Raw genomic sequence first — 25912 nt, forward strand, 5'->3', positions numbered from 1 at the left:
ACCAGTATATAAGCGGCGGCCGCCGGCTGTCACCGCACACGGCCTCCAGCACTCACCAGCGGATAACATGGCTTGCAAGGTGAGGCTCAGGACACTCTTGTAGTTGACTCGTGGTACTGTTTTAGTATGTTCCATATACACGCGGTACCCGAATCGTGTGCGAAAAACTCGCAGTCCACCCAACATGTTTCGCAATAGCTAATTTATATATTGACTCGTACAGAAAGAGCGTTTTTATAGGAACGCGCTTCACAGACTTTCCACATTTCAACTGCCTGAATCACCAAATTCACCTACGTAGGTACCTCCCATGCCATTGTAAGGTAGCTGGTGGGAAGTATTTTGTACCCTTAGCGACATCCCCATTAATTTACACCAAAAGCGAGCATTGGAAAATCGATTGTCTGTATAACACCTCTATTTGGTCTAATGTCCTTTTTCTTACTTTCATTTATGGGCTTATTAGAATCTGTCTCTAGTATTGGTACTTTATACAGGCACAATTGTTTTTCACAAAAAAATCATATTTATGTTCCAGAAATCAGGAAAAGATAGTTTCCCATATTCCGAGCAAACCCGTTCTGAGTTAACAAGCCTGTTACAAATGCACCGTTCAATCGATGGAACAAAATTTCTGAACCTCTCTATTGAATATTAAACGCCAACTCTTGAACTTAAATGAGATAAAATATTTGTGTAGTTACCACCATAGTTTGGGTGGGGAAGGGTGGGGGGAGGGGGGGCGGGAGGCAGAGGGTTTGTGTGGCATATAACTCACAGTTCACAACGAATTTCAAGCCCTTAAATCAAATGTCGAAATTTTTTCAAATGATCCCTGCCGCATTGAATAGTCGCATGTTTCAAATTCAGTCCTAGGAAGCATGAATTAGCATTCCCATAATGTTTCAAAATATTTGAGGCGGTTACTGTGTTGACTTCGTTAGCCAAACCACTATTGATTTCCTAACCGATATATTTAGCTAGTACTTCGCTCAGCTCATCTTGACGTAGCCCAGATTCTGGTTACCTTCGCATTTATTCTACAAACGGTGTATGCAACACGGCAGAGAGCTGATTACACACACAGTGTTTCATCATTGTTCGCAATGTGGCTTTATGAGCATAGTAACATTAATCTAGCTCTGATATGTTAGATTTTTCTAAACTGTAAACCGTCGGCGTTATCTAGTCAGGAAATGACTACGTACATTTACTGTAACATTTTCTTGAACTTAAGTCAAAGTATTTAATAAAAGAGCCTTCATTTCAGCATAATTGAAAGCAGTGGAATATCAAAAGGCATCTGAATCGTACCTTGACAGTTAACATCCTTGAACTGGGTGAAAATAAAACATGTGTGACAATTTAACGAAGCAAGAATATGGTAGAAGCAAATACACTGTATATGACATCAATTAATTTTGAGTCTTTTTTGTGTGAAAATATATTGTAATACCGCGCGGTTTTGGTTCAGCGTCAGTCTTTCCGTAACCCACGCATCCGTAGTTTCGTCCATTTTACTGGTGCCTTTTTCCGGAAGCCGACAGCACATTCCGGGCAGCTCCAGGTGAAAAGGCCACGACAGAAAGATCGTAACAATGCATCGGGAGATTGTGGAAACAATGCAGTACCAAAATACAAGATTTTCTTAATACTATCAGCAACAGCCTTGAAGCCTATTCTAATATGATGCTTAGTTTTCCGTTAGCAATGTTGAACGCGTGTAGCCCGTGGCCTATAGCTGCCTATATGTTGTGCTCTTTGCTTATCAACAGGTGATAATTTTCGTGGCGGCTCTGTCGCTGGCCCACGCCGGTTACCTGGGCGCACCTGCAGTCCTCGCCCCCGCCGCCCCCATCGCTAGGGCCTACGCCCCCCCTATCGCCGCCGCCCCCATCGCAAGGGCATATGCCCCAGCCATCGCTGCCGCCCCTATCGCCAGAGCTTACGCTCCAGCGATCGCAGCTGCCCCCGCCATCCGCGCCGCACCCGTCGCCGTGGCCGCCGCCGCCCCCGCCGCCGTCGCTGCCGAGTACGACCCTCACCCAGAGTACAGCTTCGCCTACAACGTCCAGGACGCGCTGACGGGCGACTCCAAGAGCCAGCACGAGAGCCGCAGCGGAGACGTCGTCCAGGGCAGCTACAGCCTGGCCGAGCCCGACGGCTCCATCCGCACCGTCGACTACACCGCCGACCCCGTCAACGGCTTCAACGCCGTCGTGCACAGGGAGGCCGGCGCCCATCCCGCCGTTGCCGCCGCCCCCGCCCGTGTGGCCGTCGCCGCCCCCGCCATCGCGGCCGCCCCAGCGCTGGCGTACGGTGCCGGCCTCGGCTATGGTTATGCTAGAGCAGCCTACGCCGCCCCCGCCATTGCCGCCGCCCCCATTGCTAGGGCAGCCTACGCCGCCCCCGCCATCGCCGCTGCCCCTATCGCCAGGGCTGCCTACGCCGCCCCCATCGCTAGGGCTGCCATTGCTGGACCCGCTCTGGCTTATGGAGGATACGGATACGGTGGTTTGGGATATGGCAAGGCTATTCTTGGGTAAACGCTATTGTACAAACTATTCATTCGCATTTTCGCGAATGTTTCTGTTATTCTACACTTTCTTTGTAACAAAGTCTGATGTGTAAATAAACGTCTGTTCACTTTAAAGTAATAGTTGCTGTTTCCGTTCCTCTATCACGGCGGCGAGCACAATAAAGCTCTTCAACTTTTGTAGTCCTGTCTTCCTCAGTTGCGTGTAATATTACGGTATACTGATAATTTTTATCTATGGACCGTCTGACAGCAACTGAATAAAACACAATTTTAGTGCCATACGCGTTTCGCCTTTATTTTCTGCAAGGCATCATCAGTGGCAGTTTGAGTGGACAATTTCTTACATATTACGCCCCTGTTGCATTTTTGGTGTTGTTCTTCTTCTTATGAATGCCAATTTGCGGTTTTTTCCCGCATTCCACAGCACTATGAACTTAACGCTTGTTTCAATGACACTAAAATTGTGTTTTATTCAGTTGCTCTCAGACGGTCCATAAGTAAAAATTATCAATATACCGTAATAAAACAATACAGCTCTGTTTATGTAATTTCTCTACAACACAGTTACTCGAGCACTTTTTGCTCAGAACGTTTTGGGTGAAACGCAAATGGGATAACGAAAATGTTCAGTTGGAGACTTTATTAATATTAGATTTCCTTCAGTCATACCGCCCCACTTTCTAGTAAACGAAAGTCGTCGTCTGAAGCATTTTTTGAATTATTTTTCGTTACAGGAAGATAAATATTACTCAATGGAGATAAATCAACAATTTTTGCATTTGGAAGAAAATTATGAAACTGGATACAATAAAGAAATCTACGTTACATTTACATGTGATGAATTAACTTTCATGGAAAGAAGAAGATCAGATGGAGTAATAAGAAAAATCTATAGCTATTTCCTATTGTCTGTCGGTAACGTGTCTGCCTCGTAAGTGACAATCAACCCAGAGTTTGCTGTTCCTATTTGTGAGACTACCATTTTAGTACTGTTGCAAGTAGACGTAAATGATGAAATTTATATGTTTGTAGATGGTTAAGAAGCGTCTTTTCTACGTCACTAACCATGGACTCCATCGGCGACTAAGTTCAAAAGAAGCCCAAAATTCTGTGTGAGAGGTTAACCACAATGGCTGTCTGTATAACAGCCTTCACATAGAATGGCAGAGACTTTAATGTAAGAAGTTGTTGGTAGTGGCGCAGGCTGTTTGCTAAGTCAGATACTAATTCAACGGAATTTGATTGGGGAGGGGGGGGGGGGGCAGAATAGGGTATGATTTAAACAATATGTGATACATGCAGTAGCTACCACTCTCGGAAATTATGCTTTCACAATCTGACAATACTGTACACAATTTTACTGAACGGCAGTTCTGTTTGCAACAACAATTTTTGCACGAACAGTTTCGGCCCTCAGGTCATTCTTTTAGTGCTAAAAATTGGACAACAGAATTACATCTGTCAGCTGGACTTCTCGGTGCATAATAACAGTATTTTGCACCACAACATGGCTTTTTTATATATTATCTGTGTACTGTAAAATAAGATCTCTCAAAGTTGTCTCTACTGAAAGCCTCTATGGGGTAGCTGTTGATATACTGGACAACGATCAACAACATGATACAGCGACTTCCGTGGACTAGCACGCATCTCACAGTCGGATAGATGTTTTTTTGTAAGGCTGGATAAGAGCCGTGGCCTGTAAGAAGACGCTCTTACATCAGTTGGTATGATGTTGTTCCAGCCACGGGCGTCCGCAGAATGTTCTTCCGACAGGAGTAAAACTCTTAATTTGCAACTGATTCGATGAATTTGAAAACGTGTCGCATTAATTAAATTTATCAAGAATTATAAACACATTTTTGTACCTCAAATTATTGTATTTAACCAGTTAGTATTTTAAAGGTAGATTACTCCGTTATCTAAACGGTAAGCATATTCAGTTGCTTGTGCGTAGTCTACCTTCTTATGTTATTAGTATGAATGTGATTGCCACCGATTTGATTCAGCGATCTAAAATTCCATCGTCATATTATTAAATACAGCGTATTCAACGAGTTATGAAATAAAGCTTGAAATTTTTTTAGAAAATATTTATTTACACTCTCTTAGAGTTGTGAAACGAAAATTAAAATTATGTAACAGAAAAAAATCAGAACGGTGGATAACATCCTATTGGATATCAAGAAAAATAACCAACATCAATATTCCTCGAAGTGGAGGACCAAGCTGTATACATCGAATAAAGGCTTATTACATTTGGTGTCATGTAGAACACATTCTTTGCTTGCAAAAAGCATCTCATCAAGTTAATGGTTCTATGCTTTCTGTTTATTGATGTTGACTGGTATAACTAAGAACTGAACAAAATGTGTTCTTAAATGTACATTTTTTCACTTGGGTACGTACAGTGTAACCTAGAGCCGGTAACAGATTAGATGAAAGTGAGAAATCTTGTAAAGTAACTCTCAAATTAACCGTGTAGTCGACTTTTAGCAGCCTAGAATTGACCTAAGTCACTACACCTCTTTCCAGCTTCTCAAGTAGTGCAATCATACCCTCTCGACTGCTATAATCGTACAAGGTGAATGGTAGAATTCGGTTAATTGGCAGAATTTTAGGAGGAAGTGGTGGGTGAGTAAATGTGACAGCGTATAGAGCACTAAAGTGACCCATTCTTTAGTATTGCCAGAGTGTTTATGATCCCCACCAGGTCTGATTAGAGAAAGACACCGAAGAAATTTAGAGGAAGCATGCTAAATTTGTTGGCCTTGTATAGCTTGTCTTGAAAGGTCCATCCTTTCCACGCAATACTTCTTATTTCTTATCCTGTTTCCATCCATTTATTTATATTTTGTACGCCACACTGTTATCTTAACGACACGTTTGTTCGTTTGGCCCACAAGGATACTCCTTGGATCTGTCTTAGTACCTTTGTTTCCATTGCCCTTGACATTTGTTTAATTGTTTCGTTTCTTCCATAGTTTCTGCTTAATATGTTAAAACCGGACGCATCATTGTTTTATATATTTTTGTTTTTCCCTCAATTCTCATAGTTTCTCCGTACAGTACTTTCCAGGCATCTGGCTATCATTACTGCCATTAACTTGATATTTCACTTCTATGGTCATGTCTTCATAGATGGTGATAGCAGTCCCCAGATAGTTAAAGCTGCTCACTTGTTCAATTGACATACCATCTAGTTATAATTTACAACGTATAGCTACTTTCGACGCTACCATATTCTTAGTCTTTTTACACGAGATTTCCATGTAACATTGCTTAGGTGTTTTATTAAATTTGTGAAGTAAACTATGTAAATTATCCTCATTATTTGCTATCAGTAAAGCATGCTCATCATGACATGTAATATATACCACGTTATTTCCCATTTTATAGACCAATTTCATTCTTGTATCATCAATGATGTGGTCCATTATTAAGTTGAACGGGAGTGGGCTTAATGAGTCTCCTTGTCAATTTTCTTCACGTAGTATAATTTCATTTGTGTATCGTTTGTGTGTTTGAAGTCTCGTTTTATTATCTCTGTATCTATCTTCTATAATTTTCACTAAACCCATTGCTGCTCCCTTGTCTTTTAAGGTCTGAATTATATCCTTTTTTCTTTTCCTAACGAAGGCTTTCGACAAGCCAACGAAGCACAAGTAGGCTGGGTTATTAAACACTATGGATTTCTCCAGTACCTATCTTAAAGAGAAAACTGCATCTATTGAGATCCTGTTTTCCCTGAATACTTGGGAAAATTTAGGGAACTAGTGTCTAAACCTGACTGTAAAACGGTTCTGTTGCACACGATTCGCTTAAGAACCACAAAGATAAGACAAATTAGGGCTCGCAGGAAGGCAGGTAGACTGTCACTTTTCTCTCGCAGTATTTGTGAGTGGAACAGAAAAGTCATGTATCGTACGGTAGTTTGCAGAGTATGTAAGTAGATGTAGATATTACAAAATCGATAATCAATGACCTTTCAGACGATGAAACGAAGTTACTTCCCTGTTCAGGAGAAACTGGGATATTTTTGGAAACTACTCAGTGATATTATGTGAAATAATGAATACAGTGCTCATGACATGAACGAAAAATATAAGACACGTACTTTCCTCAGAACTAACCCCACTTGAATTAAAGTCTACCAAAAACAGGAGTATCAGGGAATAAGGGTATCTTCTAAGATAAACAGGAAAGTATCTACCTGTAAGCAACAGCTCTTCACTGTTCCATAGCTCTTATTAGGCACAATGCAAAATACCGAAGAAATTAATCCAGAAATCTTAGAATATGCATTATGAGAAGAGATAGGCAGTTAAAAAAGGTAAATATAGTATATAGTGCAGGAAGAGGTAGTTAGAACCATAGGTAAGGTGGAATAGCAAATGCTACAGTGATTACAGATATACTCAGCATTTCAGAGCATTTTAGTAAGTCTCTTATATGTGTTGCTGAAAAGAAGGGGTTATCAGGTTCAGTAAATGATCCCATGAAAACTCTGAGATGAGGCATTACAAATAACTTCAGCATATTTTACTTTTAGTGATATTCATATTATAGACTCTTTTCGAGACACTATCCATTCCGTTCAATTGATCATCCAAGTCCTCCATTATCTGAGAGGATTACCACGTCAGCGGCAAACCTAAGTGTTTATTTCGTCACTCTGAACATTAATTCTCTTTCTAAATATCTCTTTGGTTTTCTTAACTAATTGCTGAAAGTACAGACTGAACATACCCTAGCCCTTACCTCACTCCCTTCTCAAAAACTGCTTTCCTTTCATGTCCTGTTCCCTCAGCAGCAGTCTGATTTCTGCACAAGTTGTAGATAAACTTTCACCTCCTGCGTTTTATCCCAGACAATTTCGGAATTTGGAATAGTGTATTCCAGCCAACGCAGTCCAATACTTCCGCAACCTATCTTCTAAGGTAAGATGTACCCTCAGCGTTTTTCGCATGTTCCTTCATTTCTATAGCACTCAAATTGATCTTCCCCAAAGACGTCTTCTATTCATGTAATAATCTGTGTAATATTCTATTCGTTTTAGTACTTTTGCTACAGTGACTTACTCAAGTTATCGTTCATTAATATTCATAACTGTCTTTTGGGTTAGAACTGTCAAACACTGGTTTCCAGAAATAACTGCAACAAGGTGCCTTTTATAATGCTTCAGTTATTAGTTATTTACCATGATCGGTTTCGAATCGCCTAGCAACTCCTCAGCAGATAATACACACTTTTAACTAGTATTTGGGCCACTGTGTGGTTCGTGTAGCTGTGGCAAGATAGAAAAAGGAAACAAGTAAGCACTGAATGTGTCGAAAATTATTTATAACGTCGATTTGAAGGCATTACTTATAGGTATTCACAATCATTGATTTATTCGTGGTGTATACATTACTCTGTAAAACATAATATACGTTTTCCAGTTCCGTTAATTTTAAGCACATCACAAACTTTGCCGATAACAGCAACTTTACACGCTGTACAAAATGTAAACAAACAAAAGAGCGTGATTAAAGTTAGTGGTCAACGAAATTGTTTGCTCAACATTCACATTTTCTAAATTTGCACATTGCTGACAGTAAATATACATATATGGATTAATATAATATTGTTATCACATTAACATGCGTTATTTACAGCATCTATCACACTAATAGTTCATGATGATATTTCATCTATAGTGTTAGTACTGGAATTACGTTTGGCATGTTTATTTTACACACTGATTCTAAACTAAACATCAGGGCTTAGTATATATGTGGCTTTCCATACAAACAACGAATACAAAACAAAAATAGTTCATAAGATTGAAACAGCCAACCAACCTTTTCAAAAAACTGATGTATATATAAATTATTTATGACAACTTCTCCTGGTTCTAAGTAGTTGAACTAGGAAAAAAAGAACTTAGCTCAAAGGCACACTCTGTTAAAAAATTCTGAATAAATCTTGTATTGCTGCCCACCTAATCAAAATACATTTTCAGTTACAGATATAAAACCAAAAACTTTGCACAAAGGCACACTCTGTTTAAAAATTCTAAATAAATATTATTTTTCTGCCTAGCTAACTCAAAATAGATTTTCAGTTAGATACAGAAAAACTGATCTCCATACTCGATACACTGCAGTCAAAGCAATAAAGATGGGTCTACTGGAATAATTACAGATTTTCAACCGTAATAATAAATCATCACTCACCATTTTAAATGAAAAATACATATCGCAAATAACCTATTGTTTCCGAATTTTGAAGAACCCTGAACCCTGAAAAACTAAACAATTGCTCTGAACCCACATACCTATTACACAAAAACACACACACAACAACTTCATCCTTACAACCCCCATCCCTCACTAACTCCCTCACCTCTACCTCCTCACAACATCCCTTTCTCAGTGGTACACCTACTCATCACTGTCTCTTTTTTCCACACACACATATATATGAACACACACACACTCATCTCCTGTATATCACCCTCCCAAATGCCCACGTTACTTAACGTTGTCATTAAATCAATCCATCGACTTGCTAAGCTCTGCTATTTAGTTCGTAATCAATAATCAGTGTGTTACAATCAAAAGTTATTATGTCAAACATAATTTCATTTCTAATATTATAGACGAAATATTATCCTGAACTATTAGCTTGATAAACTTTGTAAATAGCACATGTTAATTGTGCAACAATGAATTATTGTTACTTTCATAATAAAATGTAACATAAACCCATACTTTTTAGTGTCACCAGAGTGCAATTTCAGAAGTATGAACGTTGACCAAAGAAAATATCTGTCTCAGTACACATTCTTTGAACACTAATTTCAGTCATGCTCTTTGGTTTGTTTACATTCTGTAAAGCAAGGGGGAGTTACTGTCTGTGACAACCTATGTGTAGAGCTTAGATGTAATGGAACTGGGAAACAACATGAATCCAGAGTAATGCGTGCACCAGAAATAAACCTAGGGTTGCTGTTAACTGTAATTCCTTCACGTCAATCTTATGTTGTAAATAATTCTCGTCACATTCAGTGTTTAATTGTTTCGTTTTTCTATCTTGTCAAAGCTAAACGAACCCCACAAGAGCCCAAAGATTCATTAAAATTTAGTACCATCTGATGATAAGTCACTAGATGCTTCGAAACCGGTCGGTAAAAACTGAAGCATCGCAAAAGGCAACTGGTTGTAGTTATTTCTGGAAATATTTACTCTTCACAGCCGCAGTGTTCCACATCAATAATGGATACAAGCTTTATTACATTCTTCTTGAGATCTGAGGACATTTCGTCTGTCTGATATGTCTTGTATATTACTTGAAATAGGACATCACACACATCCACGCCAGAGGGCGAATCCTTGTGTACTCGACAAAGTGTTGGAGATCCACGCATCATCACGAAACTAGAATGTTGGGGTCTTGCTCGCTCTGCAAAGTAGAACAGGCGTTGATCTGAGGGAGAGTATAATGCTGGTGCAGGCACTAGCGTTTCTGAGCACACCGTTCAGTGCCCTACATTCCACAAGGGAATGCGCTACAGAGAATCGCTACTTGTTCCTATGTTGCCCAACGACACCTTCAACTGCGATTGCAGTGGCCACTGGACCATCGAGATCTGACCGTGTATTAATGAAAACGTGACTTGTGGTCTGATGAATCAGGTTTCTTATTACACGAGGTCGATGGTCGTCTCTGGGAACACAATTGAGTAGAACGGCTGGTCACAACATGCACTGCACCATATACTCAGGGCAGAGGGTAGTAATCGAAAACACCATCACAACTGTCCACTACGTGCGGACAGCCTGCATCCCTTCTGCTTATTATCTTCCTCGACGGCGCTGGTATGAACAACACAATAGTGAAGTCTCAAGATTCACAGCTGAACAGCAGAGATTGCCATTCAGTGCCTACTTGACACTGGCTGTACAACTTGCAAGTATCTATTGCCCGTGGTGCGGCGTCACTAGTAAACGACGGGCGGCAACTTCAGACCTCAACCCATCTTCCATTAATCGATCCCCGACAATGCATGGAGACTGCCTCTAATATCTGCCGGGATTTCAGCTATTGTCATTCCTGTATTTGTCAGAGCCAGTCGAATAATTCTTAGATCTTCTCGTGGTCTAGTCCTTCTCGAAGGACCCGTGCCTACTCTTCTTGTCACACGTCCTAAGACCCTGAATGCATCTCGCTACCACTCATTCGTCTGCCATTGCTCTATAGTCAACTTTCTCAGTATTCTGTCGGTATGATGCTCCCATGTCCTTCATGCCAAAGATTCTACCTTTTGAAAAATCCGAAAGATTTTGATTAACATCACTTGCCCGTCCCCTGGGCGTGGTGTGTTGCTATCTCCACTTCGAAAGTTGCAGTTGTGTTAGACACACCCAATAATCATCTTTTATTCAACTATTTGTCATCCGTAAGAACGGCTGTTTGCCGTACGGGACATACTGAAAATAATCTCTCATAAGATCATTTTAATCAATATCATAAGATCATTTTAATCAATATAGCCCACGGGCACGAAGTATCAGATAGATAGCACTCGTTCAAGGATTTCACGACGTAACCCTTCCCATTTCCTTCAGGGCAGGTAAACTGATAACCCCTAATAATTTCACTTAATTTAAACATGTTAAGGCTATGTCACACATAATATTGTTATCCGCATAGTCGTTTCATAGCGTCTTCCAAAATATTAGTTAATCCGTGTTCGTCTTGTATGAATATTGTTCAGGTGACACTCAGGGGTCATGTCTACACCCATTCCTTTTACTCTGCAGGCATAAGTCTACCCAGTGCAGAGGTGAACACCTTTTGCAGCATTCATTATACGGTACAGCCATGGCCCATCGGCGAGCGCACACTCCCGTTAAACAGCTTCATCCACTTGAAAGGGGTAGCAATATGGGCCTGCCGGAAGCTGAAGGGAAGTATCAACTGATTGCTGCACGTGCTGGGCACAATGTATCGGTAGTATGACGCTGATTTCAACAATGGGCTTTGCAACATTTCCACACTTAGAGACCAGATTCTGGACGTCTGCGTAGTGCAGATGCGTGTCAAGTTCACGCACTGTACGAGCGACAGTGGCCGACCGAATATCATCCAGGGACGGAATTTGGCTACGTCTTATACCTGCTGTGTCATCAAAAACCTTACGGGACAGTCTCCTTGCAGCAGGATCACATATGACTCTGACCAGGCTATCACTGACGTCACATCACTAAGCATGGCTACTCTAATATCGGGAGAGAGTTGACAGCAGAACTGAATGACGCTCTGTTGTCTTCATTGATGACGGAAGGTTGTGTCTGTATGCAAATGATGGATGTTTGCGGCATAGGCCTGGTGAGATGCCTGTTCCAGAATCTATTCATCCACAGCACTTAGTTGTCATCCTAGACTACATGTTGAGGGGGATCCATCAGTTACAACTGGCATTCGCACGTAGTGCTTCTGCAAAGTAAAGTATCCAACGGCTCCTACACTGTACATGATGTTATTCCCGAGCTATTTGCATTATTCGACAGGAAGGAGACTTGCTTTTTCAGCAAGACAACGCCGGTCCACATACGGCTGCTGCCACACAACGTTCTTTCTGTTATGTACAGGAACTGCCTTGGCCAGCAATACGACCATATATCTCGCCAAATGAACGCGTATGGGATATGATGAAGCGACTACGTATTCGATCTCGAGGGTCTGCAGGAACCGCTGTCACTTTGCAACAAAAGGAGCAAGATGCTTGGGGCAATCTATCGCAGGATGCCACCCGGCATCTTTAAGAATAAATGACTGCATTGCCACAGGGAAGGGTATATCACGTATCGATGCGTCTGTTTGGAAACCCTTTACTGTGACATGTGTAATTAATATAGTCTGAATTTGCTATCGTACCCTCCTACAATGGCGAACTACCTCTCACCACACTTGCCAACAAAATGACTGACCTTGAGACTGTTACATTTTTTTTCCGGCAGTGTATTGAAATTGAGTTCAGACTAGCCATGTGGTGCCTAAATTTCTTACTTCAGCTTATCTGAATTTCTATTTCGGTAATTCTGTTTTTACCATTTTGCATATAGATGTTTCTGTGCTATTTCTTAGCAGCTTGTCATAATCTTTTTCGATAATTGAAGATTTCTTCGGGTTTCTGTTTCTTCAGCAGGTTTAAATACCATTTTGTGTTCTTTGTACCTGACGTTCGGCTATAAACTATAAACATTCCTTCTTCTAAAACATACAAATCCTTTTTTTTTATAATGAGTGTGTGTTAGAGTCGGACTGAAACAATGACAAGGAATACTAGCTGGAACTCCTCGAGGACCAATGACACAAAAAAATGGTTCAAATGGCTCTGCGCATCTGAGGTCATCAGTCCCCTAGAACTTAGAACTACTTAAACGTAACTAACCTAAGGACATCACACACATCCATGCCCGAGGCAGGATTCGAACCTGCGACCATAGCGGTCGCGCGGTTCCAGACTGAAGCGCCTAGAACCGGTCGCCCACACCGGCCGGCACCGATGACACTCTTGTATACAATGTATCGGCGCATTTGCAAGCAAAAATATATGATATTATAATTATTTGTCGTATCTGATGGCACAAGACAAAATGCAAAATAATTTTGTTGTAAACTATTGTTCACAGTTGTCTCTGAGGTAGGTCTCGAAGTTGCATATTCGAATTTTCACCGTAATAAAAGTGAGCATTTGCCCTCTCGAGTAATTGCCTTGTAGATACACTATATGATCAAAAGTATCCGGTCACTTGGTTGAAAATGACTTACAAGTTCGTGGCGCCCTCTATCGGTAATGCTGGAATTCAATATGATGTTGGCCCACCTTTAGCTTTAATGACAGCTTCGACTCTCGCAGGCATACGTTGAATCAAGTGCTGGAAGGTTTCTTGGAGAATAGCAGCCATTTCTTCACGGAGTGAGAGGTGTCGACGTCGGTCGGTGAGGCCTATCACGAGGTCGGCGTTCCAAAACATTCCATAGGTGTTCTATTAGATTCAGGTCAGGACTCTGTGCAGGCCAGTACATTACAGGGATGTTATTGTCGCGTAACCGCTCCGCCACAGGCCGTGCATTATGAACAGGTGCTTGATCGTGTTGAAAGATGCAATGGCCATCCCCGAATTACTCTTCAACAGTAGAAATGCAAGAAAGTGCTTAAAATATCAATGTAGGCCCGTGCTGTGATAGTGCCACGCAAAACAACGAGGGTTGCAAGTCCCCTTCATGTAAAACACTGCCACACCATAACACCACAGCCTCCGAATTTTACTGTTGACACTACACACGCTGGCAGATTACGTTCACAGGGCGTTCGCCGTACCCACACTCTGCCATCGGATCGCTACATTGTGTACCGTGATTCATCACTCCACACAAAGTTTTTCCACTGTTCAGTCGTCCAATGTTTACGCTAATTACACCAAGTGAGGCGTCGTCTGGCATTTACCGGCGTGATATGTGGCTTATGAGCAGCCGCTCGACCGTGAAATTCAAGTTTTCTCAGCTCCCGCCTGCTGTCATAGTACTTGCCGTGGATCCTGATGCAGTTTGGGGTTCTGTGTGATGGTCTGGATAGATGTCTGCCTATTACACATTACGACGCTCTTCAACTGTCGGCGGTCTCTGTCAGTCAACAGACGAGGTCAACCTGTACACTTTTGCCTGTATGTGTCCCTTCACGTTTCCACTTCACTATCACAACGGAAACAGTGGACCTAGGGATGTTTAGGAGCGCGTAAATCTCGCGTACAGAGGTATGACACAAGTTACACCCAATCACCTGACCACGTTCGAAGTCAGTGAGTTCCGCGGAACGCTCCAGTCTCCTCTCTTACGATGTCTAATGACTACTGACATCGATGATATGGAGTACTTGGCAATAGGTGGCACTACAATGCACCTAATATAAAAAACATAATATTTTTTGGGGTGTCCAGATACTTCTGATCACGTAGTGTAGAAACGAGTGTACACAACATGTTATAATTTTCTCTGTAATATTGTCTATCCCTCGAGTTCAAAATTATTTTGAATAATATATGTGAATTTCATTAACTGAGGGCTCAGTTTAAATGATTACCACGTACTTCTATACTTAGCATTTATTCGTATGATAAAGTACGTATACTTTCGAGTCGATCGTTCTAGGGAAGGAACAAGAACAGAATGTGGATTATATATGGCCGCGATAGTGTTTTATTAAGCCAGAGGTTTTAAATCTAGTGCGTCTGACGCCTATAGCAGTCTAGGGTAAAAGTACTGGCGCCAGTATCGACGCTTGTATCGATCCCCGTATCATACAGGCTTTTGTTTGTTTTATTTGGGTCGAGGCAGTGTCGGCAGATAAAGGTAGTACACCGTTTGTTTGCGAATTATACAGATATTTACGAGCTTCAAAGAGGAGCGACTTATTTTCAACCATTTTTGTGGATGCTAGTTTACGTGCCTTTCTTTGCGTGTTAGTGTGTTTACCAGTCACAGTCTAGCATTCTAAGAACTACACTCCTGGAAATTGAAATAAGAACACCGTGAATTCATTGTCCCAGGAAGGGGAAACTTTATTGACACATTCCTGGGGTCAGATACATCACATGATCACACTGACAGAACCACAGGCACATAGACACAGGCAACAGAGCATGCACAATGTCGGCACTAGTACAGTGTATATCCACCTTTCGCAGCAATGCAGGCTGCTATTCTCCCATGGAGACTATCGTAGAGATGCTGGATGTAGTCCTGTGGAACGGCTTGCCATGCCATTTCCACCTGGCGCCTCAGTTGGACCAGCGTTCGTGCTGGACGTGCAGACCGCGTGAGACGACGCTTCATCCAGTCCCAAACATGCTCAATGGGGGACAGATCCGGAGATCTTGCTGGCCAGGGTAGTTGACTTACACCTTCTAGAGCACGTTGGGTGGCACGGGATACATGCGGACGTGCATTGTCCTGTTGGAACAGCAAGTTCCCTTGCCGGTCTAGGAATGGTAGAACGATGGGTTCGATGACGGCTTGGATGTACCGTGCACTATTCAGTGTCCCCTCGACGATCACCAGTGGTGTACGGCCGGTGTAGGAGATCGCTCCCCACACCATGATGCCGGGTGTTGGCCCTGTGTGCCTCGGTCGTATGCAGTCCTGATTGTGGCGCTCACCTGCACGGCGCCAAACACGCATACGACCATCATTGGCACCAAGGCAGAAGCGACTCTCATCGCTGAAGACGACACGTCTCCATTCGTCCCTCCATTCACGCCTGTCGCGACACCACTGGAGGCGGGCTGCACGATGTTGGGGCGTGAGCGGAAGACGGCCTAACGGTGTGCGGGACCGTAGCCCAGCTTCATGGAGACGGTTGCGAATGGTCCTCGCCGATACCCCAGGAGCAACAGTGTCCCTAATTTGCTGGGAAGTGGCGGTGCGGTCCCCTACGGCACTGCGTAGGATCCTACGGTCTTGGCGTGCATCCGTGCGTCGCTGCGGTCCGGTCCCAGGTCGACGGGCACGTGCACCTTCCGCCGACCACTGGCGACAACATCGATGTACTGTGGAGACCTCACGCCCCACGTGTTGAGCAATTCGGCGGTACGTCCACCCGGCCTCCCGCATGCCCACTATACGCCCTCGCTCAAAGTCCGTCAACTGCACATACGGTTCACGTCCACGCTGTCGCGGCATGCTACCAGTGTTAAAGACTGCGATGGAGCTCCGTATGCCACGGCAAACTGGCTGACACTGACGGCGGCGGTGCACAAATGCTGCGCAGCTAGCGCCATTCGACGGCCAACACCGCGGTTCCTGGTGTGTCCGCTGTGCCGTGCGTGTGATCATTGCTTGTACAGCCCTCTCGCAGTGTCCGGAGCAAGTATGGTGGGTCTGACACACCGGTGTCAATGTGTTCTTTTTTCCATTTCCAGGAGTGTATATACTGCACTGTTTTGCCGTCTTTGGTATGAAAAGGGTCTGTGACTGCTGTGTTAAGATGCGAGCCGAGTTGGTTACAATTTACGCAAAGTTCTAGCCGGTGGTGGCTTTCGTCTCGTAGCTTGAGGCTGTCGGCAGTGGGTGCCACTGTAAGGGGGTTGGACTTGGGGATCCGGGGGACGTCCTGCTCGTCCTTCGTATCCCCCGATCGGTCCACTACTGTGACCGTCCCAGGTGCTGCCGCACTGAAGATGACTCCTCACCGAGGTCACTCCAAGAAGAGGCAGGCAGTGAAAGACTTTCTTCTGGGTAGCCGATCAGATGGCCACCCCGGTTCATCTGACTAACAGGTTTTGTGAGCTATTTATGGCTGATTAAGAACCTGTGCCAGGCGAAATCACTCGCGTGTTCCAAAGGAAGCACCTCGGCCGTAAGGTCTGGGCGTTTACAGAGGATGGGTTTACTGGTAATTGTGGGCTCCATCGTTAGGTGCGTAATTGGCCCCTTATGGATATGGCTGCCAAAGAGGGAAAGAATCCAGTGCGCACTCTGTGTGGATACCGGGAGGAGTCATTCCAGATGCGGAAAGTCTGCTTCTCGATGCCATCAAGAGCACAGGATGCAGATAACTGCAGTGGTAGCTCATATCGGAACTAACGGTGTGTGTCACTTTGGATCAGAAAAAATTCTCTCTGGTTTCAGGCGGGTAGCTGAAGCAGCAAAGACTGCCAGTTTTGCTTGTGAGACCAAGGCGGAGCTCGCCATCTGTAGAACTGACTGTGGCCCTTTGGCACAGAGTCGAGTGAAGGGTCTGAATCAGAGGCTCAGACGATTCTGCCACCATGGGGGCTGCAGATTCCTCGCCACGGGGTAGTGGGTTTCGGGGTTTCGCTTAAAAGGTTACGGGTCTACTGCACTCAAGAAGTGGCTACAATGATACTTGAGGCTGTGGAGGGACTGGGCTGCTTTTTAGGTAAGAGCGTCTCGCGAAACTACAGAAAGGGCGTTACTCTACGAACTGCATGACAAACAGGGAAAAGTGGACCTAGAAAATATAGTTACTGTAATTGTAAATTGCCGTAGCTGTGTTGGAAAAGAATCAGAGCTCCAAGCGCTAACAGGAAGCACTGAAGCTCAAATCGTTATAGTACGGAAAGCTGGCAAACTCTGGAAATTCGTTCAGCCGAAATTTTTACAAAGGGCATAACCGTGTTCACAAAGGATAGATTAAATACAATTGGTGGTGAAGTACTTATAGCTGTCGGAAGTAGTCTACATTGTACTAAAAGCAAAGTAGATAGACCTGTGTGGTGGTTTGAGATTATACCTGACAAACGGAATAAATTAACAAGTGGTTCCTTATATCGACCCCTCAACTCAGGTTTTACAGTTACTGAACAGTGCAGCAAAGAAAACTTGAGCCTCACTTCCAATAGGGTCCTCCCCCCCCCCCCCCCCCCCAGTCTTAAAGTTATAGATGGTGCAGACGTCAATCCAGCCTCGATATGTTGGTGGAAATATACACTCCTGGAAATTGAAATAAGAACACCGTGAATTCATTGTCCCAGGAAGGGGAAACTTTATTGACACATTCCTGGGGTCAGATACATCACATGATCACACGGACAGAACCACAGGCACATCGACACAGGCAACAGAGCATGCACAATGTCGGCACTAGTACAGTGTATATCCACCTTTCGCAGCAATGCAGGCTGATATTCTCCCATGGAGACGATCGTAGAGATGCTGGATGTAGTCCTGTGGAACGGCTTGCCATGCCATTTCCACCTGGCGCCTCAGTTGGACCAGCGTTCGTGCTGGACGTGCAGACCGCGTGAGACGACGCTTCATCCAGTCCCAAACATGCTCAATGGGGGACAGATCCGGAGATCTTGCTGGCCAGGGTAGTTGACGTACACCTTCTAGAGCACGTTGGGTGGCACGGGATACATGCGGACGTGCATTGTCCTGTTGGAACAGCAAGTTCCCTTGCCGGTCTAGGAATGGTAGAACGATGGGTTCGATGACGGTTTGGATGTACCGTGCACTATTCAGTGTCCCCTCGACGATCACCAGTGGTGTACGGCCAGTGTAGGAGATCGCTCCCCACACCATGATGCCGGGTGTTGGCCCTGTGTGCCTCGGTCGTATGCAGTCCTGATTGTGGCGCTCACCTGCACGGCGCCAAACACGCATACGACCATCATTGGCACCAAGGCAGAAGCGACTCTCATCGCTGAAGACGACACGTCTCCATTCGTCCCTCCATTCACGCCTGTCGCGACACCACTGGAGGCGGGCTGCACGATGTTGGGGCATGAGCGGAAGACGGCCTAACGGTGTGCGGGACCGTAGCCCTGCTTCATGGAGACGGTTGCGAATGGTCTTCGCCGATACCCCAGGAGCAACAGTGTCCCTAATTTGCTGGGAAGTGGCGGTGCGGTCCCCTACGGCAGTGTGAATCCGTGCGTCGCTGCGGTCCGGTCCCAGGTCGACGGGCACGTGCACCTTCCGCCGACCACTGGCGACAACATCGATGTACTGTGGAGACCTCACGCCCCACGTGTTGAGCAATTCGGCGGTACGTCCACCCGGCCTCCCGCATGCCCACTATACGCCCTCGCCGTCAACTGCACATACGGTTCACGTCCACGCTGTCGCGGCATGCTACCAGTGTTAAAGACTGCGTTGGAGCTCCGTATGCCACGGCAAACTGGCTGACACTGACGGCGGCGGTGCACAAATGCTGCGCAGCTAGCGCCATTCGACAGCCAACACCGCGGTTCCTGGTGTGTCCGCTGTGCCGTGCGTGTGATCATTGCTTGTACAGCCCTCTCGCAGTGTCCGGAGCAAGTATGGTGGGTCTGACACACCGGTGTCAATGTGTTCTTTTTTCCATTTCCAGGAGTGTATATTTAAAGTCGGGGGTAAGTATAAAACATTTCCGAAATCGTCCTGAAAGCGTTCTCAGAAAATTAAATTGAACGATTACTTCAGGAGCCTATTCGAAGTGTAAATGCTTGCGAAGACTAACTTGGCCTCTAAGCAACAAATAATCCCGACGTAATAGGGAGCATCGTGACGGATACAGGGATTAGTTACCACAAGGCTGTTGTGACAAGACAGAATACCATAACATTTACCCCCATTGAAAATAAACGCAAAATATCTCATATAACTATTTAAAAAAGGAGATCAAAATTCTCTTCAGGCCCAACTAAGAGACAGTACTCCTTCTAATACGAATATGTAAGCGTTACCAGATGTGTTTTAAATTCAAAGAAATAGTGTCGATGGCTGTTGAGAGACATACACTAAATAAATTAATAGCATATGGTTCAGATCCCTCATGGTATACAAAACATTGCAGAACCCTGTTGGAGAAGCAACGGAAAAAACATGCCAAATTTAGAAAAAAGCAAAACCATCAAGATTGGGGGAGTTTTACAGAAGCTCAAAACGTAGTGCGAACTTCAATGCGAGATGCTTCCAATACTTTCCACAAAGAAATCTGTCTCGAAATGTGGGAGAAAATCGAAGGAAATTCTTGTCGCATGCAAAGTATACCAGTGGAAAGACACAATCAGTACCTTCACTGCGCCATATCAATGGTGGTGTTCCTGATGACAGTGCCACTAAACCAGAATTATAAACATCATTTTCGGAAATTCCTTCACAAAAGAAGACGAAGTACGTATTCCAGAATTCGAAACAAGAACAATTGCCAACACGAATAACTACGAAGTAGGTATCGTCGGCGCGGCAAAGCAGCTTAAATCACATAATAAAGGCAAGGCTTCAGGTCCTGCCTATATACCAGTCAGGCTTTTCTCAGAGTATGCTTATACAATAGCTCCATATTTAGCGATCATATTCAACCCTTTGCTCGGTGGAGTATCCGTACCTAAAGACTGGAACGTTGCACAAGTCATACCAATATCCATGAAAGGAAATACGAGTAATACGCTGAATTATATAATCTTGTCGCTAACGTCGATTTGCAGTAGGATTTTGGAACACACACTGTTTTCGAACACTACGAATTCCCTCTAAGAAAACGATTTATTGACAAACAGCCAATACGAATTCAGAAAATATCGTTCTTTTGAAATACATCTAGCTGTTTATTCTCTCGAAGTAATGAGTAATGTTGACGGGGGATATAAAATTGATTCCATAATTTTAGATTTCCCGAAGGCCTTTGAACGCCGAACCTCACAAGCAACTTCTAATCGAATTGTGTACTTATGGACTCAGTTGACTCACTGGTTTCGTAATTTCCTGTCAGAAATGTCACATTTTAGTAATTGACGGAAAGTCATCGAGTAAAACAGAAGTAATGTATGGCATTCCCCAAGGAAGAGTTACATGTTCTCTGCTGTGCCTGATCCACACGAAAGATTTAGGAGACAATCTTGAGTATCACTCTCATATTGTTTGCAGATTATCTGCCATCTATTGTCTTATAAAGCCATCAGATGATCAAAACAAACTGCAAGATATTTTGCCAAGACTGGCAATTCACTCTAAATATCGAAAAGTGTGAAGTCAGCCACATGAGGACCAAGGAATCCGCCGAATTTCGGTTACACGATAAACCACACATGTAGCTATGTAGTTAGAGATGACAATTACGAATGACCTAAGTTGGAACACCACATAGATAACGTTGTGGGCAAAACAAACCAACGATTACGATTTACATTCGCAGAACACCGAGAAACTGCGGCAGGGTTACTAAAGAGACTGCCTATACTACACTTGTACCTCCTCTGGAGTATTGCTATGCGGTGTGTGACCCGTATCAGATAGGATCGACGGAGAACATCGAAAAAAGTTCAAAGAAGTGCAGCCCGTTTTATACTATCACGGAAAAGGGGAAAGAGCGCCACGGATAGGGTACGTGAATTAGGGTGACAAACATTAACACAAAGGCGTTTTTCGCTGCGGCAGGATCCTCTCACGAAAGTACAATCACCATCTTTCTCCTCAGACCGTGAAAATATTTTAAGGCCCCCAACTAGGCCTATATAGGAAGGAATGATAACCATAATAAAATAAGAGATCTGAGAGCTCGCATGGAAAAATTTAAGTGTTCGCTTTTCCTGCGCGCTGTTCGAGAATGGAACGGCAGAGAAATAACTTAAAGATGGTTTCACGAACTGTCTGTCAGGCACTTAACTACAAACTGCATAATAATTATGTAGATGTAGTTGTGTATATGTAATGCTACATGATGGCTTACAATGAGAAAAAAGATCACGAATGACACAAGTGCTATACGATGTATTACAAGTGCTAATGGTAATGCCCGCATCTCGTGGTCGTGCGGTAGCGTTCTCGCTTCCCACGCCCGGGTTCCCGGGTTCGATTCCCGGCGGGGTCAGGGATTTTCTCTGCCTCGTGATGGCTGGGTGTTGTGTGCTGTCCTTAGGTTAGTTAGGTTTACGTAGTTCTAAGTTCTAGGGGACTGATGACCATAGCTGTTAAGTCCCATAGTGCTCAGAGCCATTTGAACCTAATGGTAATAACGGGACCAGAAAGAATACCGCACTCCAAAAGGAAGGACTTTTCATTCCATTTTTGATTTTAAACACGAAGAAATTTTATTTCGGAAAATAAGAGAAACAAAGAGAAAGAACAGGAGAAAAAGTAGTAAAACAGGTTGAAGAATGTAGTGTGAGAATCTAGCCATCTAAATCGTGTTTTGGAGAGAGACAGAATGGACTATAAGGGGAGATGGCACCTCCCTCAACCCTGCTATCAACCCCCCCCCCCCCGCCCCCACAAGAAAAGAAAAACATTGTCTCGCGGTAAAGGCCGTGTCTACAAACCACGTGGTCACAGGATTGAATCCCGGCCGCAACACGGAAATTTTCAGTCTGATTTAAACTTAGCCATCACCTCCCAACGATGTGAGAGGTCACCAGAAACGACACGTCGTTCAGATTCCACTTTTACCGGCAGGTCCGTCCAGCTCGGTTGCTGCGCTGGTCAGGGCGACGGACTGGTAGACGATGGAGCCCCGGTTTGATTCCCGGCAGGGTAGGAAATTTTCTCCGGTCGGGGACTGTGTGTTGCGTTGATCTCACATTCGTATCGTCATAACTAACATTAAAATACTTAGGTGGCTGTGTGGGTGCGCCTCGATGACCAATAAAACACTTAGGTCTCCTTTCGCGTTTGGATAACTGGGGTACATAATGGATACAAAAGCCGCCTCAGCGGTATACAATTGAAAGACTTGCACCCGGCCACTGAGCGAAGCGAATCATTATTATTAGCCACTATGGTGTTGTGCTTGACTGGATGATTATAAAGGCGCAACATTAAGAAGTACATTTTTGTTTTTATAGTACTGATACAAGGTAAAGACATTTTATAGATGCTATAACTCTAATCGCAGTGCTGCGTTGTGCGTTTCCTTGTTACTTGTCAATAGCAAGAGCAGTTTCGGAATTTCCGTCTTTGGCGCTACCAAAGGGTCGCATACCAGAAATAGATAACATTCTTAATGTAGAAGTTGGACGGCTCCAATCTTAAGGGATCTGTAAACTGCAGCAGATGACACCACACGAGCGTAACCGATATATCTGGGCATGCGGAGTGCCGCTGTTAGGCTGTACGGAGGACCGGTGCTGAGGTTGCGGCAGCACTTCTCAAGTGGTTCCTGTCAGACGAGATTGCTGCCGAGAGCCGTGGACCAGTATATAAGCGGCGGCCGCCGGCTGTCACCGCACACGGCCTCCAGCACTCACCAGCGGACAACATGGCTTGCAAGGTGAGGCTCAGGACACCCTTGTAGTTGACCCGTGGTACTGTTTCAATAGGTTCCAATACTCATATGTTTCACACACGCGGTACGCCAGTCGTGTGTGAAGAACACGCAGTCCACCCAACATGTTTCGCAATAGCTAATTTATATATTGACTCGTACAGAAAGAGCGTTTTTATAGGAACGCGCTTCACAGACTTTCCACATTTCAACTGCCTGAATCACCAAATTCACCTACGTAGGTACCTCCCATGCCATTGTAAGGTAGCTGGTGGGAAGTATTTTGTACCCTTAGCGACATCCCCATTAATTTACACCAAAAGCGAGCAATGGAGAATCGATTGTCTGTATAACACCTGTATTTTGTCTAGTATCCTTTTTCTTAATCTAATTTATGGTCTTATTAGTATTTGTCTCTATTATTGGTGCTTTATACAGTCACGATTGTTTTTCACAAAAAAATCATGTTTATATTCCAGAAATCAGTGTAAGATAGTTGCCCATATTCCTAGCAAACTCGCTTTGAGTGAGCAAGCCTGTTACAAATGCATCGTTCAATTGCAGGAACAGAATTTCTGAAACTCTCTGTAGAAGATTAATGCAATTTTCAACTTTAATTTGGAGAGTTAGCGTTATAGTGGGGCGGTGGTGGTCGTGGTGGGGAGGGGCGGGGGGGGGGGGGTATGTTTTGTGCGGTAAACCATTCAGTCTCCACTTTCGTGACCACAGTTCACAACGAATTTCGAGCCCTTAATTCAACTGCCAAAATTTGTTCAAATGATCCCTGCTGCATTGGGTAGTCGCACGCCTCAAATCCAATCCTAGGAAGCATGAATTAGCATCCCCATAATATTTCAAAATATTTGAGGCGGTTACTGTAATGACTTCGCTAGCCACACCACTACTGATTTCGTAACTGTTATATTTAGCTAATACTTCGCTCTGATCATCTTGACGTAGATTCTGGTTGCCTCCGCATTTCATCTGCAAACGGCGTATGTAAGACGGCAGAGAACTGACTACACACACAGTGTTCCATCATTTTTCACAATGTGGCTTTATGAGCCTAGTAACATGAATCTAGCTCTAATACGATTGATTTTTTTTAAACTGTAAACCATCGGCGTTATCTAGACAGGAAATGACTACGTACATCTACTGTAACATTTGCTTGAACTTAAGTCAATTTATATGATAAAAGAGCCTCCATTTCAGCATAATTGAAAGCAGTGGAATCTCAAAAGGCATCAAATCGTAAATTGTCAGTTAAGAGCCTTTAACTGGGTGAAAGGAAATTTGACGAAGCGAGAATATGGTAGAAGCAAATACACTGCATATGACATCAACTAATTTTGAGTCTTTCTTCAGATAATACATTATTATTGTGTGAATATATATTGTAATTTCGCGATATTAGAAGTTTTCGGGTTTTGGTACAGCGTCAGTCTTTCCGTAACCTAAGCATCCGACGTTTCGGTCGTCTTACTGGCGCCTTCTTCCGGAAGCTGACAGCACATTGCGGGCAGCTGCAGGTGAAAAGCCCACGACAGAGATATCGAAACAATGGATCAGGAGATTGTGGAAACAATGACTCAGTACCAAAATACAAGATTTTCTTATTACCGTCAACAACGGCCTTGGAGCCTATTCTTATATGATGCTTCATTTGCCGTTAGCAATGTTGAATGCGTATAATCTCTGGCCTATAGTTGCCTATATGTTGTGCTCTTTGCTTATCAACAGGTGATAATTTTCGTGGCAGCTCTGTCGCTGGCCCACGCCGGTTACCTGGGAGCACCTGCAGTCCTCGCCCCCGCCGCCCCCATCGCTAGGGCCTACGCCCCCGCTATCGCCGCCGCCCCCATCGCAAGGGCATATGCCCCAGCTATCGCTGCCGCCCCCGCCATCCGCGCCGCACCCGTCGCCGTGGCCGCCGCCGCCCCCGCCGCCGTCGCTGCCGAGTACGACCCGCACCCCGAGTACAGCTTCGCCTACAACGTCCAGGACGCGCTGACGGGCGACTCCAAGAGCCAGCACGAGAGCCGCAGCGGAGACGTCGTCCAGGGCAGCTACAGCCTGGCCGAGCCCGACGGTTCCATCCGCACCGTCGACTACACGGCTGACCCCGTGAACGGCTTCAACGCCGTCGTGCACAAGGAGGCCGGCGCCCACCCCGCCGTTGCCGCCGCCCCCGCCCGTGTGGCCGTCGCCGCCCCCGCCATCGCCGCGGCCCCGGCGATCGCTGCCGCCCCCGCCATCGCCGCCGCCCCAGCGCTGGCGTACGGTGCCGGCCTCGGCTACGGTTACGCAAGAGCAGCCTACGCTGCCCCAGCCATTGCTGCCGCCCCCATTGCTAGGGCAGCCTACGCCGCCCCCGCCATTGCCGCTGCCCCTATCGCCAGGGCTGCCTACGCCGCCCCCATCGCTAGGGCTGCCATTGCTGGACCCGCTCTGGCGTATGGAGGATACGGATACGGTGGTTTGGGATATGGCAAGGCTATTCTTGGGTAAACGCTATTGTACAAACTATTAATTCGCATTTTCGCGAATGTTTCTGTTATTCTACACTTTCTGTGTAACAAAGTCTGATATGTAAATAAACCTCTGTTCATTTTAAA

At 44.6% G+C, this 25912-nt stretch overlaps 1 protein-coding gene across 1 annotated transcript; it reads left to right on the forward strand.

Annotated features, from left to right (window-relative positions):
• The first annotated feature begins 42 nt into the window (after window positions 1–42).
• Window positions 43–25912, forward strand: LOC126235034 (ice-structuring glycoprotein-like). Its single transcript, XM_049943769.1, has 4 exons — window positions 43–79; window positions 1776–2542; window positions 23150–23300; window positions 25038–25912. Exons 1-4 carry the CDS (start codon window positions 68–70, stop codon window positions 25803–25805), a joined length of 1698 nt encoding a protein of 565 aa, XP_049799726.1. The 5' UTR covers window positions 43–67; the 3' UTR covers window positions 25806–25912.

The sequence above is a fragment of the Schistocerca nitens genome, chromosome 2 (genome assembly GCF_023898315.1).
Source record: "Schistocerca nitens isolate TAMUIC-IGC-003100 chromosome 2, iqSchNite1.1, whole genome shotgun sequence".
Taxonomy (NCBI): domain Eukaryota; kingdom Metazoa; phylum Arthropoda; class Insecta; order Orthoptera; family Acrididae; genus Schistocerca; species Schistocerca nitens.

Coding starts and splice junctions, on each gene's coding strand:
- LOC126235034 (XM_049943769.1), top strand. Junction 2,543..23,149: donor TATGGCAAGGCTATTCTTGG/GTAAACGCTATT, acceptor GGCTGTACGGAG/GACCGGTGCTGAGGTTGCGG. Junction 23,301..25,037: donor CGGACAACATGGCTTGCAAG/GTGAGGCTCAGG, acceptor GCTTATCAACAG/GTGATAATTTTCGTGGCAGC.